Below are 18,059 nucleotides of genomic sequence, written 5' to 3'. Positions count from 1 at the left end.
AAATAATGAAGTTTAGCCCGCCATTTACATTCCCTGCATACTCCACGTGTGTAATTACCGAGATAAGCAATGATTAATTAACTTTGTGTGCTCGTCTCGTATAGTATGATGTTATTTACAATTACCATCTGTATAGCCATCTGATATCATTTTGATGCATGTAGCCGTCAATTAATTAATAAGATATAAATAGAAGGTACACTGCCCTATCTGATCTTTTGGTATTTCGTGTTCAATTATTATGCCCCCCTTCGAAGAAGAGGGGGTATATTGCTTTGCTCATGTCGGTCGGTCGGTCGGTCAGTCGGTTGGTAGGTCGGTCGGTCGGTCCGTCCACCAGGTGGTTTCCGGATGATAACTCAAGAACGCTTGGGGCTAGGATCTTAAAACTTCATATGTACATTGATCATGACTCGCAGATGACCCCTATTGATTTTGAGGTCACTAGGTCAAAGGTCAAGGTCACAGGTGAAGGTCACAGTTACTGGAAATAGGCATTTTAAGGATTTAGCATGGTTCCAACAAGGAAAACAACTACCGTTTATGCATGTTCTTTTTATTACAGCATTTGCCTCCCTTTAATTCATTTAAAATCTCATTTTACAGCAGAGATTCCAAATCTGATCTGTAAATGAGCCCCATATTTACTGCCAGTGCTAGGTTACCTTTTCCCATTTGATCATTCTTAAGTATTGGTATTGTAATGCTACTGCTACTGCTACTGCTACTACTACTACTACTACTAATAGTACTACTACTACTACTACTAATAGTACTACTACTACTACTACTATAGTACTACTACTACTACTACTACTACTACTACTACTACTACTACTACTACTACTACTACTACTACTACTACAACTACTACTACTACTACTACTACTTCTACTACCACTACCACTTCCACTACCACTACCACTCCTCCTCCTCCTCCTCCACCACCACCACCACCACCACCACCACCACCACCACCACCACCACCACCACCACCACCACCACCACCATCACCCACTACCGCCACCACCACCACCACTACCCCCACCCCACCACCACCACCACCTTCACCACCACCACCGCCACCACCACCACCACCACCACCACCGTTCACAGTGACAAAAAACGTATTCACACAATGGCTGCTACTACAACTTATAGCCCATATAGGGGGGCATGCATGTTTTACAAACAGCCCTTGTTTCTTTATTGTGATTCTCGGTGTATAGACATTTTACGCACGTGTAACCAGTACATTTTGACAGGTATGCGCTACTGTATTGCCCTATGGAATTGTACAATGACTGACGTACCTGTTCATATCGTGATTTCATAAACCTGATAAATTCAGTCAACTACATTTACTTTTTGGTGAGGCAGACAGTATTTTTATTATATACAATCAGCATCATAACTCGTATGCCTACCTATTGATATATCTCAATGTCGGGTCTTATTCTCTAAAATATGAGGATGCCAAAGTTTTGATTTACATCCCCGGATATTATATGATCACACGACGAATTGGCAGCCATTCTCATATAAATTTAATGCAAAAGCATTCGTCCACAAGGCATACAAGCAAATGGCGGTATCTTTTCTGTTAAGCTTAACACGATTTATGACAGAAATCTCTAACTCACCTTGATTTACGGGTAACCGATTACTTGCAAACTCGTGCATCCATTAAACTCTTAAGTACCGGCCGTTACTTTTGAATAACGGGTAGCCGAGTAACCATAGATTCGTGCATCCATTTAACTATAGGGTACATTTAAAACAGGAATTTAATGCGCACATATAGTTAGATTTTAACTGCGCTACACGCGACAGAAACATATTAAATTTTTACCCTAAATTACATACAACCTTCGATATATGTATATACAAACTTACCACCATCTCTACCAAAACGCAAAATACATTACATATATATCTAAATTACTTTTTTATTGTCTGTCTCACACATTAACCCTATGTATATTCGCAATTAACATTACTTTTCTTATTTATGTGCTTATATTCCTAATTTTTTAATTGTATAAATGCATTAAACCATATAAAATTAATCAAGTATACTGATTTTTGTGTACGTCTCTGAATTCTCATCTATGTGAAGGTTCCTAGTTCATATCTTATTTAAAATGACGTAAAATTCGGATACTTTCTAATTTATATGACTACCTTCTAATTTCCTATATTATAATACAAACAATATTAAAAATTCTTCAAACATCCTTAATTACGTATACGCCTCTAATATCTGTATTCCCATAATGTCAAATTTAATGTAACATTATTCTTATATTCTCATTTCCTCATACGTTCTAATTTCATGAAAATTTGCAAAATATCAACAATTAAAAATGTATTCATCTTATACAGAAAAAATGCGTCCGTACATAATTCTATATTCAAACAATCCAAAAATATAAAAAAAATCTTAAAAAACTCTCGATTGTTTGTTCGCCTCAAATTTTTTTTTCCATAACTCATCAAATAATGTAAAACTCAAATACATTCTTATTTATTCATTGTATTCTCAATTCACCTATATTTATGAAAAATTTACCGATTAATTCAATTTATTTTTGATTTTGATACTTGCAAAATTTCTCCGTATCTAATTTATTATTATTATTATTATTCTTTTTAACATCTAACTACGTGCAATTCTTTAAAATAATTCTTAAAAAAATTCGTTGTCATATCGCCTTTAACTTTTTATTTCTTACTTTATAAATTTTGAAAATCGCTCTCCCAGTTTGCCACAATTTATGAATACGCTGACCGTTTTCCATGTCGCGTTGTAATTGTTCTGTTTGCTCGTGATGTCCGTTTAGTGGATTTTTTACTTCTAGGTTCGCTTCTGGCACGGCAACCATTTAAAAACTGTGTGGCATAGCTGACAGAGAACACAATGACACGATAAACATAGACAGAGTCAATTTCTGATTTCTTTACGTTTTATTTCTGCTTATTAACACAACATAACGTTCGATTATTATATAAACCAAATACTGCTCAAATTGTGCGTTATGTTACATTATATACCAATTATGTATGCAATAAAAATGGAAATTTGATGTACTAATAACAACAAAAAATGGGCACATTCGATCGAAGCCAAACAAAAATAAGATACTATATTCTATAACTCCCTTCAGAAAGACGAGTAAACGTTAAACAATATGGCAAAGCCAGTTTATTGTAATTATAAACAAATACTATTACGTACTCGTTGTTTCTAAAAATGGAAGAATAATACCTCTCCTAAGTGCAGATTAATTGCTATTTACACCTTGAGTAATGCTACTTTTAAACAAGCACATTTACATAAGTAATAATGGTTCGAAGTAATGCCTGTGCCACTGTCTGGTTAGTAGAGCGTTCCTGAGTACATGTGTGATTTATATAAGAACAGAAGTCGGTTCTCTCAAATGTTAATCAGCTTATTCATAGATTCATTGACATGACATCACAAACAGTCAATACAGCCAGCAACTGTACATATACATATGTTAAAAGATAATGACTTCGAAAAATACTTCTATACTTAGTAATTAGCACCATAGCGAAGCGGAAGACTTGGAAGGACATACAGCTATGTGTTTTTTTAATAATGGCCTCTTAATACTATAATATATGCTTTAAAAGTATGATTGTTTCCACAAAACTGACCGGCGCAATTTAGGACCCGACCCGACAAATAATTTTCATTACAGGATGAAAAGTCCAGCACCATAGCGAAGCGGAAGACTTGGAAGGACATACAACCATGCTTTTTTAATAATGGCCTCTTAATACTATAATATATGCTTTAAAAGTATGATTGTTTTCACTATCCCGACCGGCGCAATTAAGGATCCGACCCGACTAAAAATGTTCATTACAGGATGAAATTTTCACACATTTTAACTATTCGATATTTTTTCCTTCATTCGATAATGTTGGTTCTATAAATTTAAATGTCACTAACATAAAAAGTTAAATGTCAATATTGAAAATTTCTGCACGCAAGTGCATATCCTTGGCAAGTGGTTAATAAATCTGTTATTAAAAAAATTAGGTCAAGAAAACGAAAGATTAGCCGCCCTACCAATCCTATTTTTGTAGATTTTAACGGAAACAAAACAATATGTTTTTAGCTGTTAAAGAGGGTTAAGAAAATCTGTAAGTGAATGACGAGTCTTTCATTCTCTGATTGAACACGGTGTCAAAATACTCGCTCTGTGCGACTGTGAACCAGTTCTTCCAGTCACCGACTTGACCTGAAACATTATACATTAAATAAACACCCGTTTAATGTATACGGTTACTGTTTGTTATGACGTTCAATTCAAAAGCACCAACACCAAACAGACACATCCTTAATACATAGGATTGTAGATCCAAGTTGTAAATCATCAACTTACTTATAAAGTTATAACACAATTAATTTACAAAAATAAACAGTTCACTTTCAGTCATCCTTTAATAAGCTACCCTTCTTAAGTGTCCACTAGCTATAGATTTTACACACACACACACGCACACTCACGTCCTACATAAACCGGTGTCGGATCTATTCCCAAGGCTGTTCTAAACCGTTAATCCTATATCATTTATCATTCAGTTTTTACAACAATAATTCCATGTCTGTTTTTCCACTTCGCCATTACAATTATATTACGGACATCTGTCTTAAAAAGAGCAATCTGTAGAAAAGCGTGATGAATATTTCGCTGATTTAGAGACCCTGTCTAGCTTCAATTAAATTTTTGCCTGAGCAGAAAAAAAAATAAACTGAAACAAGAGCTGTGTTTTTGAAACGAATGCCTCCTACTGCGCCGCGTTGAAGCCGCACGGCAACTATTTTAGAAAAAATGACCTTTGACCTTGAAGGATGACCTTGACATTTAATCACTCAAAATGTGCAGCTCCATGACATACACATGCATGACAAATATCAAGCTGCTATCTACAACATTGCTAAAGTCACGACCAAGGTTAAAGTTTTGGGACAGACAGACAGACTCACACAATGCCAGGCAGACAGGCCAAAATCAATATACGCCCGATCATTCGATCTGGGGCATAACAATTCCGGGATAAAGCTTTTGGTTTACACTCTCAATAGATATTAATTCCAATTAAATGTCACCTTTCCGGTACATCCCTGGCTTTGCATCTTTCCAGCCCTTTGTATTTTCCAGTGGGTCCTTTTCCTTCTTCATTGCACTAAAATCACATTTGTCCGCAATTTCCGCTATCAGCTCCGTGGACGATTTAAGCCCCAGAAACACACTAAGGCGACCTATTTCGGAGATTGGGTCCTAAAATTGTTATTTTTAATATATTGGATAATATTTTCTTCTTGAATATGCCTTAAAAAATTAACAACTTACTTACATTAATTTCAGTCAATACTTGGTTTTTAATTTAATGTTTTGAATACAATATTTCAAATGACATTTAATTGTTTGTGCGAGTCGCTGAGCGAGTTATTTTTTAACACGTTTTAAAAAATCTCCAAAAACATACATAATTGGAAGTCTAAACATCGAGCAACATACTTTCAATGCCATAATACCCATTTTACTTATACAATTAAGTTAATTGACTTATACATATAATTTTGTTAGATTTTATTTATTCAAGATTTTTTACGAATAAAGCTTTCAAGTGAATACATTAAAATAGACTTACCGATTTCATGTCTTCGTAGCTCATAATATGAAACGGATGTCCGGGGTTGTCACGAATGATTTTCTCCCAATCAAGAGTGTATTCGAACCACGAGCCAAAGTCAACTGCAAAATAGGGTCGCCGAGGCGAAATTGATATGGTGTCCGCCTAGCGACCGGGAGGTCATGGATTCGATCCCCGATATGGGGGCGTTCTTTAGATATCATCCATAGACACCAAGTACTGGTTCTAATTCCAGCAAACGGCATTGAGAGCGTTTCAAATAAGCGTTAGGCTTTCAATGCGATGTAGCTAAAATAGATGAAGGTTCAAACCTAACTGCAAAATGAAATCGTTAAGTATGTTAAGTATTATGCGTGTATATACAGTGATAATGTTTTATTGATAAAGAATATATGAAAACTGGCCTATAAATATCATGATATTAACTTTAAGTCACTCTATTAACTAACACTCAGAATCTAATGTACCATGTTCCGTCTTTCACCCATCCCTGTATGAAATATATGACATTTTTTCGTATAAATCTTGGGTTCAGTGTATTTATTTATAAAAAGCAATGACATCAATGATGTTTTGTGGGTTAAGAAAGTAAGTAAATAGTTTGCGCACAAAAAAACAAAATGTTGGTAAACATTAAGAAAAAATAGATACACCTGCTTCGAAAAAGTCCGTTATGTTGTCAATAATGTGTAAATATTCACTCTGAAACGTTTTGCTGGTTTTTATTAGTATTTTTGAAGATATGTTCATAAAGGTATATCAAAATAATAACAAACAAATAGTGGTTTCTTTTAAAAATGATCACTGTACAGATTTAAAGGAAAAGTAGCTTCCTAGTTACAAAGGAAATCTGATTTTTAAAGTTTGTTTTAATGGTAGAATTAATTAAGTTGAATGCCCTATGGTTGTAAAAAGTATGTTCCTTCAGGATATAAAATCAATTTGCATGGCTGAATAAACAGGTTTAGAGAATGTATATAATTTTTGCAGTTACAAAAACAAAATCAATACGATTAAAGAAAATTCTTAAAATTTAAATTCAATAGAAAGCACAATTAGCAGAGAAGAAAGTAGTACCTAGTCCTTTCAGAAACCGGTTGACGTAGTTCTCAAATTTGCCGTTGAATTCATATTCGACGATTTTGCTATGGTGATTAAAAAATGAGACGCAGATGTCCTTTGGGTTCCTCTGGACGAACACGATCTTGGTTTTGTTGGATAAAGTGTCTTTCGGCATCAAACGGAGGGGTATGTGCGTGTTGAGGACCCGGGGAGACGGGATGTTCCTGAATTGCTCCTCAGTTAGAGCCTCTAGCATAGCAGTCTCTGAAACAAATAGAGACTCGTTTCGGTATAACTAGGCGTTATACATGTGCGTAAAGTGTCGTTCCAAATTTGAATGTGCAGTCCACACACGCTAATCAGCGACGATAATTTAAGCTTTCGTGTGATTTTTTGTTTGTTTACACGAGGTCACAACAACAATCCAATCCAGACGCTAAGTGTTGTTTCTGATAAGATTGTGCGGACTTCCCCGGCTAATCTGGGACGACACTCTACGTGCATGCATGCGGACTTCCCCGGCTAATCTGGGACGACACTCTACGTGCATGCATGCGGACTTCCCCGGCTAATCTGGGACGACACTCTACGTGCATGCATGCGGACTTCCCCGGCTAATCTGGGACGACACTCTACGTGCATGCATGCGGACTTCCCCGGCTAATCTGGGACGACACTCTACGTGCATGCATGCGGACTTCACCGGCTAATCTGGGACGACACTTTACGGGCATGCATTCTGCCCAGTTTACCAAGAATATTTGGTACGCTGTAATAGTTGTAAAGCACCTAAAACAAGCCTGAATCGATTTTATTACGAAAGCTGTTATAACAGATTCACACTCAACGGCTATTTGTATAAAAGTTAACAAATTCATGTTTACGATATAAGCGTAAAAGTCGAAAACGTTACTGCATTTTTTAAAGGTTAGCATCTTCATCTCTCGACTAACTGGACTAACTCATCGAGTCACCGACCGTACAAGCGATTCATATGTTGTCACAAAATACAAGGTACAGGTGGAATATGTATGCGTCTGTGACAAATATCTGGAAAATTGTCTGTGAACACGACTTTTTAATGGACCTTCTTTATATTGGGTTGCTGTAATTACTTCAAACATATTTGCAAAAAACACGTTACTTCAGAAACACTACCTTGATCTTTTTTACAGTGTAATAATAGCTGAACACTTGGCTCATATCATTTTTACGCATCTATACACCAATATCATCACAACGTTGTAATGGCTGCCGCAAATCCTGTGCATTTTAAATGAACCTAATCTCTGATTTTTTTTGGGACTCTTTTTATCTCTCAACTGATATCAATTATGACTTGCAAGGGGACAATTTGGAACATCTTGAAACCTCGCAATAATTGATGTATGGGATTTTATGAAGAATAACTGAAGAGTATGACGATTTCAATCCAAAGTTGTATTCAACTGAACTTACGTGCATAAATAATTCAAAGCCTTCACACTCGAGTTCTTATTTTAAACATCTTGTTAAAACTGGTTTTACTTGTGCGTATAGGTATTGATTGCTAATCCGGCGACTCATATAGAATGTCATTGGTATTTAAAAGAAACATGGCACTAGATAAATATTGAAGATAAAAATTTACAAAGGCAACATAATGTTGCCATTTATTGTTTAACTAATTTATTTGTAATTAATTTTTGCGAATATGGTGTCCACTGTGTGAACAATTAAGTATACCAGGACGGTTTAAGAATTTCACGTGGTGCGAATCGTTAAATGACAACAACCTGTTACCTTTAATCAATTTAACTCTGTCGGCGGACTGGTTTATCAACATGGACGACACTTCCCATAGCCAGTGGGTACCTGAAAAATGAAGAATGTTTGTGATGATAAATATACGCGTAATATGGATAATTAGGTTGATACACATTACATAACGAGGTCACCTATCATTACGCACAATATAGATGGTTTGCATGTCTTTAAATGTATGTTTTTGTACAAATGACTTTAATACATGACTTCATATAAATGTCTTTGAATGCATGTCTTTGTATGTATGCCTTTGAATGCATGTCTTCGTACACATGTCTTTGAATAAATGTCTTTGAATGCATGTCTTTGTATCCATTGCTTTGTAAGCATGTCTTTGAATGCATTCTATACATGTATTTGATGCATCTCGTTGAATGCGTGTCGTTGTATGCATGTCTTTATAAGCAAGTCTTTGTAAAGGTGTGTTTGTATTTATGTCTTTGTAAGCTTGTCTTTGTATGCATGTCTTTGCATGCATGTATTTGTATGCATGTCTTCGTATGCATGTATGAATGTCTGTGTTAGCAGGTCTTTGAAAGTATGGTCTTTGTAAGCATGTTTTGTATGCATGTCTTTGTATGCATATCCTTGTATGCATGTCTTTGTAAGCGAGTCTGTGTAAGCATGTCTTTATAAGCATGTCTTTGAATGCAAGTCTTTGTTAGCTAGTCTTTATATGCATGTCTTTATATGAGTTTCTTTGTTATTCATGTCTTTGCAAGTGTGTCTTTGTAAGCATGTCGTTGAATGCATGTCTTTGTAAGCTAGTCTTTGTATGCATGTCTTTGTATGCATGTCATTGTATCCATATCTTTGTATTCATGTCTTTGTATGCATATCTTTTGATGCATGCCTTTTTATGAATGTTTTAAGGTCTTTGTATGTATGTCTTTGTATACATATCTTTGAATGCATGTCTTTGAATCTATGTCTTTGTAAGCATGTCTTTGAATGCATATGTTTGTTTGCACATCCTTGTATGCATCTCTTTGTATGCATATCTTTGAATGAATGTCTTCGTAAGCATGTCTTTGTATGCATGACTTTGAATACATGTCGTTGTAAGCTTGTCTTTGTATGCATGTCTCTGTATGCATGTCTTTGTAAGCGTGTCTTTGTTAGCATGTCTGGGAATGCATGTCTGTGAATGCATGTCCTTGAATTCATGTCTTTGTAAGAATGTCTTTGTATAGGTGTCTTTGTAAGCGTGTCTTTACATGCATATCTTTAAATTCATCTCTTTGTAAGCATGTCTTGGTATGCATGTCTTTGCGAGCGTGTCTTTGTACGCATGTCATTGCAAGTGTGTCTTTGTAAGCATGCACTTGTATGCGCGTTTTTGAAAGCGTGTCTTTCAATGCATGTCTTCGTTTGCATGTCTTGGTATGCATGTCTTTGAATGCGTGCCTTTGTATGCATGAGTTTATGCATGTCTTTGTATGAATGTCTTTGTATACATATGTTTGAATGCATTTTTTGTATGCATGTCTTTGTTAGCATGTTTTGTATGCATATCTTTGAATGCATGTCTTTGTAAACAGATTGTGTATGCATGTCTTTGAATGCATGTCTATTTAAGCTAGTATTTGTATGCATGTCTTTGTATGCATGTCTTTGTTAGGTTGTCTTTGAATGCATGTCATTGTATGCATATCCTTGTATGCATGTCTTTGTATGTATATCTTAGTTCACAAACACATCATGATTTTGGAATACAATGGAACTATTTGTTATTCATAAATGATACAATTCAAATATTAAAATACGTTCTTATCATTCTCGAGACAAAGAACTCTACGGTGTAAAAGAAGTCGTGAGCCGGAGAGAAGTAAACTGAAATACAATATCTATTCATTTGCAAATAAACGTGTTAGATCTTAAACAATCGAAATTAAGTTCGCATTTATATGGTTTTCTTTCGGAAAATAAAAAAAAAACAAGGTTCTCGGATGTGTGGCTATGGTAATGGTCCGTCAAATATAATAGTATTGGTCCTTTTTGATAAAAAAAACGATTTTTGTAGCATAAATGCGATATTTAAGATTACTGGCCTATAAAATCACGAATGTATCGTTTGTGTCTTTTAAATGTTGTTTATTTGATGAAAATGTCCATAATTAACGCCTTGGTTAACATTTTTTTAACGGCATAAAATGATCGTAGGATCTTTCATAGAACAGGAATCATAACTCAAAATATTTTCATATAAAAGTTGATTAATTTAAAATTGCGTTCATTATTCCAAATTCATGAATTATCTGCGTCGTTGAAGTTGGAGATGAGTGTACATATTCTTCACGATGAACAAATTATCTGTTATCAACATAAAATCCGATAACTTAGCTGCGCATGATCATTATTTGAACATTAAAGGGAGTTAAAGTAGTTGCTAAGGCAAAATAATTCGCAGTAACCACGTTTTATCGGTGGGCGCGTGAGATTAATTTGTATGGATGGAATCGACTTCCACCGACATAATAATGTTATAGATTGCATATGCTTTGTCTGCTAGCAACCCATAAGCTAAGTCAGTACCCAAAGCTTCAAAATGAACCACCGATTGAAATTAGTCCTGGCAAAATCGGATACATGTCTACGTTTGCGTATCATCGATTGTTAGTGGTGTGTGGCCTTCGGATGAAAAAAGTAGTTCGCACGATTCTGGAAAATTGCGTTTCTGTAGACCGCTGCCTCTAATTAAATAATCGTTTTAAAATACAGTACTTATTTTGTAAATAAAATACATGTAGCAGAGATGATCGTACCTGCTTTTGGGTAGGCACAAATAAATACGTCGTCTGGCTTGACTTGCCAGTTTGGAATCCTTCTGAATTCTTCCTCTTGTCCATTCTGGAAAACCTAAGCATGTTTTGCGTTTGAAAAATAATGTGATTGTAACTGGTAAGATTCGCCCGACAATCGCGTTTTAACATGGCAGACAGACTAGACGACTCAAAAGAAAATATTAAATGTAGGCAATTCAGTTGAAAATATGCTACTTTTTCTGATTCATGTAACAAGATTATTGATATGGAATAGGTAAGTATGAAATATTGTTATTGTGCCGATGCTAAACATTTTCCGAACAACATTCAAATTGCAAAGACAGGTAAACTAATATTGTTTATAATAAACAGAGACTTCAATCGATACCTGTTGATATTAGTAACAGCAAAATAATCTTGAACAAGAGGGCCTTAAATGCCCAAAGTCGCTCATCTGAGATAACAAGATATTATTGGGAAAAATCTTCTGACCGAGTTTCATAAAGATCGGAAAATAAATGTGGCCTTTTAGAGTGTTAACAAGGTTTTACTATACCCATTTAAGGAAAAATGCCCCGCACCCTGGCAGCCATGTTTTTCAACCAACCGGCATCATTTTTGAACTCGTCCAAGATATTATCGGGATGAATCTTCTGACCAAGTTTCACGAAGATCGGACAGTAAATGTGGCCTCTAGAGTGTTAACAAGATTTTACTATAGCCATAAAAGGAAAAATGCCCCCCCCCCTTGGAAGCCATGTTTTTCGAGCAAACATAATTATTTTCGAACTCATCCAAGCTATTATTGAGACCAATCTTCTGACCAATTTTCATGAAGATTGGACAATGCATGTGGCCTCGAGAGTGTTAACAAGGTTTTACTGTAGCCATATATAACCATATAAGGACAAATGCCACGCCCCTAGTGGCCATGTTTTTAAAGCAACCAAAACCAGTTTCGAACTCATCCAAGATATCATTGGGACAAATCTTCTGACCAAGTTTCATGATGATCGGAAAATAAATGTGACCTCGAGAGTGTTAACAAGATTTTGCTATAGCCATATATGGAAAAATGCCCCGCCCCCATGGTAGCCATGTTTTCCAACCAACCGACATCATTTTTGAACTCGTCCAATATATTATTGGGTTGAATCTTCTGACCGAGTTTCATGAAGATCGGACTATAAGTGTGGCCTCTAGAGTTTTAACAAGATTTTACTATAGCCATATATGGCCTTATAAGGAAAAATGCCCCGCCCCTCGGCAGCCATGTTTTTCAAGCAAACGTAATCAGTTTCGAACTCATCCAAGATATAGATAAGAAAAATCTTCTGACCATATTTTATGAATATTGGACAATAAATGTGGCCTCTTGAGTGTTAACAAAGTTTTACAAAAGCCATATATAAACTTATCAGGAAAAATGGCCCGCCCCCTGATGGCCATGTTTTTTTAAAGAAAATAAAACAATTTTCGAACTCATCCAAGATATAATTGGGACAAATCTTCTGACCAAGTTCCATGAAGATCGGAAAATAAATGTGGCCTCTAGAGTGTTAACAATGTTTTACTATGGCCATATAAGGAAAAATGCCCCGCCCCCTGGCGGCCATGTTTTTCAACCAACCGGCATCATTTTCGAACTCGTCCAAGATATTTTTGGGATGAATCTTCTAACCAATTTTCATGAAGATCAGACAATAAATATGGCCTCTAGTGTGTTAACAAGATTTTACTATAGCCATACAAGGAAAAATGCCCCGCCCCTCGGCAGCCATGTTTTTCAAGCAAACGTAATCAGTTTCGAACTCATCCAAGATATCAATAAGACAAATCTTCTGACCATATTTCATGAATATTGGACAATAAATGTGGCCTCTAGAGTGTTAACAAGGTTTTACAAAAGCCATATATAAACTTATCAGGAAAAATGCCCCGCCCCCTGATGGCCATGTTTTTTGAAGAAAATAAAACAATTTTCGAACTCATTCAAGATATCATTGGGACAAATCTTCTGATATAATTGGGATATAAGTTCTGACCAAGTTTCATGAAGATTGGACAAAAAATGTGGCCTCTAGTGTTAACAAGATTTTACTATAGCCATATAATAAGGAAAAATGTCCCACACCTTGGCAGCCATGTTTTTCAAGCACAGATTACCATTTTTGAACTCATCCAACATATCATTGGGACAAATCTTCTGAGAAAGTTTCATGAAGATCGGAAAATAAATGTGGCCTCTAGAGTGTTAACAAGGTTTTACTATAGCCATATAAGGAAAAATGCCCCGTCCCCTGGTGGCCATGTTTTTCAACCAACCGGCATCATTTTCGAACTCGTCCAAGATATTATTGGGATAAATCTTCTGACAAAGTTTCATGAAGATCAGACAATAAATGTGGCCTCTAGTGTGTTAACAAGATTTTACTATTAACATATATAGCCATATAAGGAAAATGCCCCACCCCTTGGCAGCCATGTTTTTCAAGCAAACGTAACCATTTTGAACTCATCCAAAATATCATTAAGACAAATCTTCTGACCAAATTTCACGAAGATTGGACAATTATTGTGGCTTCTAGAGAGTTAACAAGGCAAATGTTGACGCCGCACAACGGACGACGGACGACGGACAAAAGGCGATCACAAAAGCTGACAATGAGCACGTTGTGCTCAGGTGAGCTAAAAAGACTGATAAAACGAAGCGCCAAGTCAAAGAATGTCGTAACATCAATTCATTATTAGATATAGAATAATAAAAAAAATATGTTAAACGGTTGTGATATAAATGATATTTTAAAATAAGCAAACATGCATGTTTACTCCTAAAACATGTACTTAACTGATAACAGTTTCCTTATCTATTAGGATCCGTTCAAGGCCACATTCGCCAAAAATCATAAATACGGCGTATTGCCTCAAGATTGAAATCAAAATGCATTTCACCTCATACTTAACAACAACTTATATGTTATTGTTGCAATTTGGACATTTACTGCTCGGGTTCGAGCATTCGTGGTTGATACGCTTCTCCTGACAATTTTTGTATTGACTAATAAACAACATTCATGTATATCAACTGTTTTTGATGAAAATTCCAAAAACACCGCCCATGCAAATACCGTATCAAACGTCCCTGTAAGGTATCCGTCAACTTCTAGCACGCGCAACGTCTCACCGGAACCGTCGTCGATGTTCTTAATTGGCATATTTTGGTTTTAATACCGGAACTTTCGTGCGCATTGGAGGTAAAAAGAAGAAGAAACATTGTAAATGTAAATTCAAATGGACATGTGGTACTTGTATATTACGCGTTGAAAGATAAAACATAGATCACTTAACATTTCTCTTGTATTTCTTAGGTTTTTTGTCTAAGAGTGTTTAATTAATTGTTTTTTTAACCGTGTGTTATTTGTGTGATATTTCACCATATAACTATAAGCAAACGGCATTCTTAACAAAGCCTGGACTTATTGCAAACAGGCATCTAGCTTGAGTAGTTGTATTCTTACAATTCATGGAATCTCCTCACAAACCTGTTAAATACATGAAGTACACTATAACATATTCGTTATCCAGTCTCAAATAAGGACACTTTTTAAATCCTTTTTGCAAGTTGCCTCGGTCTTACCTTTAAATGTGAATATAGTACAGATATCCACAGAAGAAATGGTACATGGACACGATTGGACTAAAAGTTTTGCTATAAGTTGTCTTCCAATATCATTCAACACAACAAAAAATCATATACGCAAAAAAAAGCATGTAAACATATCGTACACACAAACTTATGCTTCTACTTATCAACCGATTATATATTGCCTACCAAAGAACTTTAACGCCACGCACTAACAACAGACTGAAGAAATTGATATTTCCTATATACGAATTGACATCTCGCTCAATATTATCCGCGTAAATCGTATGCCCTAGGGATTAATGCACTGGGAAAATGAACTTGGGTCAATTTTCTGGATTCAATTTAGAAATCTCCGTCAAGACAGCTAATTCTTCATCCTAGCATGGCAAAGGCATACAGGCGGAATAGCTGACCGGGTTCTGAGAACGAGATATTTAGCAATGTTAGACACACCGTTATAGATTCGCTTTATATAAAATCTTAAGACGAGTATGAACCTCGGTCTGTGAAAACGGGGCTTAATAAACATGCGCTTAGTGTCGAACCAGATCAACATGAGCAGTCCGCTCACGACACTTTCCGTTTGTTTGTGCAAAAGACGTATTTCTTAAAGAAAATCCGGTTAAGGCGGACATTGCCGCCCCTATTTAGCCCACGCAAAAAATGAAATGATCATCGTATAAAAGAGCAGACGGATATCAATTCACACAGATTTTCAGAGCAATTTCAGATCACATTCTTTTGGAGCAAAGAAAACGTTATACAAAAATATAACAATCCATTAACAAAAGACTGCAGACGTGTATATCCATTCAACTTAATCGATTGTGGTGTGGAATTTCAAATTAACTTCTAGTTCATAATTGCACACTTTATGCTAGATCTAGCTTTATTTATAAAGACAAAAAAAACTGAAAAATGCACTATCTTTGCAAACTAAATAAATAACCATAATTTCAAATTAACTTCTTGTTCATAGTTGCACATTATATGTAAGATCTAACTTTACTTTAACAAAAAAGAAAAAAACACTATCTTTGCAAACTGAATGGATAAACAATTTTAATTCGCTATGAAGTTATAAATTATTGACACTTCAAAATCATAAACAAATCTGCTTTTAAGTTCCATTCGTGTTCAAAAAATAAATTACAATACCGAAAGAGGCAATGCATTTTTAGTCGCAATCATGTTCGTAACTGTGAAAGTAACTACCAAATACTTTAGAATCGAATGGGATACACGGGTTACCAGTATATACAATATCTCAATATAAAATATGTGAGACATTGAGCGCGACACTTTACTATCACTTTTACATAAAAAAGTTTTTAAAAAAAAGTAATTTGTTGCCACTAATCCGACCGATCGTACTTTTTTGGTGGCGACCCTTACCTTTGTTTGATTTCCAGATTTAATATTCGAACAATTTTGCTAGACTCTCTTAGAAAACTACAATATTTGCGATCATATGTGCAAAATTAGATCATGGGATTCGTTAAAAAGACAACAAAACAATAACACCGACCTACCTACACTAATTTTTGGCGATGTAAGTAAAAACGAATTACTTTGATTGCCCTATGATTTATTCTTAATACCCACTAATAAACAGGAATCATATAGGATAAAGTTTTTAAGACCAATCTTGCATGTGCCAGCACGTGCGGCTTAATCGAAAAGAGCACTCGCTTTGGTTTAATCGTCATGATCTTTACGGCACCACCTGCATTCGTTGTTAATGTCGACATGATGAAGCACAAATAAAGTAGATTATAGATAAAGTATACGAATGTTCAATAATGATGAGATCTATTTATCAAAATACCTCTTATACGATCTTGTCAAATATTTGTTAATAAATATAAAATGTGTAAAAAACTTGTTATACATATATTTCAATATAAACTAAAATAAAAGTAAAGAAGAACATGTGTCGAAAAATGCTAAATAAGCCAGATATTTAATTCTGAAATCGAAAAAGGCTGTACAGCCGAATTCGCCAGCATGTATATCATGCATGTACGATGTGAATCTAAATTTAGTTTAACGGTTCATTTGAAATTCCTGCAGCTATATCGATTCATACGACACACGAACACTTACTAAAAAGACGAATGCATCGGTTATTGTAGGAAAATAATTACGAATTATCTTCGTCACAACCGGCTCGGGGCGCTAATTTGTATTTGCTGTATTTTATGAAATTCGTCTTAAATGTATCATTTTTCTTGCATATTGTGTGTTATTATAACATATTTGTATCAATATTTTACAATTCAGCACATATAAAAATCGTATATACCCGCTTTAACGGTCAAAAGTATACTCAATGCTTCATAACAACACAGGTTTATTTGTGTACTAGATTCTGTAGATCCGCTGGTAGTTAATTGTGTACACTGAATCGCGGCCGTACTGTAATGTACTGAAATGTAGCATGTTCTTACACATCTAAATAAAATGTATATGCGAAAAAGCAATAACTTGAAAACTTACCTCCCTAGTAAGGTATCCTTTAAGTAACGGAATCAAGTATTACTTTTATGAAAAAGTTTGTGTACCAGTTAAACCTAACCTTGATATCAATGAAAAGTCAGTATCGGAGGCGTTTATCTGTGTTCTATTTTAAGCACATCCTTCGTTCTATGTGCATACATGTAGGTGTAAATAAAGTTGATGGCAAATTCAGTGTATGGCGTGAAAATTTAAAGGGGTGTCTTTGCAGATTTCTTTTGCATTTTTTATACATGCCTACAATTAATACGGCGCCAATGTGGTAACTCAGATTGGAACACATACACTGTTTAAATTTAATTTTTAGTAATATTAATTTATTAATTAAAAAACATAATACCTGTGTGATACAAATTTGCCATCATTATTACGATTTAAGTTATTTCAAACATCTGTAAAACAACATAAGTGATCTTTATTTTTAAGTCAGATGGCAACCAAGCAAACAAAAAATGTATGTATTTTAATGAGACCGCAATGAGTCAACTGATCGAAGAGTTAGTTCTCTTATTATTTAACACTTCAATATCATACCAGTAAAAATGAATGTCATTAAATTACAACATGAATGT

General features: G+C 35.1%; 1 protein-coding gene across 2 annotated transcripts; it reads right to left on the bottom strand.

Annotated features, from left to right (window-relative positions):
- Nucleotides 1-2,948: 2,948 nt before the first annotated feature.
- On the bottom strand, nt 2,949-17,634 carry LOC127836052 (sulfotransferase 1A1-like). 2 transcript variants are annotated; one of them, XM_052362477.1, is made up of 8 exons: nt 17,470-17,634; nt 14,453-14,560; nt 11,325-11,418; nt 8,536-8,607; nt 6,769-7,017; nt 5,689-5,792; nt 5,144-5,315; nt 2,949-4,271 (listed from the first exon to the last, which is right to left on the bottom strand). In XM_052362477.1, exons 2-8 carry the CDS (start codon nt 14,537-14,539, stop codon nt 4,162-4,164), a joined length of 888 nt encoding a protein of 295 aa, XP_052218437.1. In that variant the 5' UTR covers nt 14,540-14,560; nt 17,470-17,634; the 3' UTR covers nt 2,949-4,161. The 2 variants fall into 2 exon arrangements, with proteins under 2 accessions (XP_052218437.1, XP_052218442.1); XM_052362482.1 differs by having other exon boundaries at nt 11,325-11,409.
- Nucleotides 17,635-18,059: the final 425 nt, after the last annotated feature.

This window comes from Dreissena polymorpha, chromosome 1, assembly GCF_020536995.1.
Source record: "Dreissena polymorpha isolate Duluth1 chromosome 1, UMN_Dpol_1.0, whole genome shotgun sequence".
NCBI classification, from domain to species: Eukaryota; Metazoa; Mollusca; class Bivalvia; order Myida; family Dreissenidae; genus Dreissena; species Dreissena polymorpha.
The sequence above is the reverse complement of the archived record's forward strand: the minus strand, read 5'-3'. Positions and strand labels throughout refer to the sequence as shown.

Excerpts from the sequence above, each read along its gene's own strand:
- LOC127836052 (XM_052362477.1), bottom strand. The coding sequence starts at position 14,539 with ATGCCAATTAAGAACATCGACGACGGTTCCGGTGAGACGTTGCGCGTG. Across the intron at positions 8,608-11,324 it reads TTGTGCCTACCCAAAAGCAG|GTACCCACTGGCTATGGGAA; the intron begins GTACGATCATCT and ends TTCATTTTTCAG. Across the intron at positions 5,316-5,688 it reads GCTACGAAGACATGAAATCG|GACCCAATCTCCGAAATAGG; the intron begins GTAAGTCTATTT and ends TAACAATTTTAG.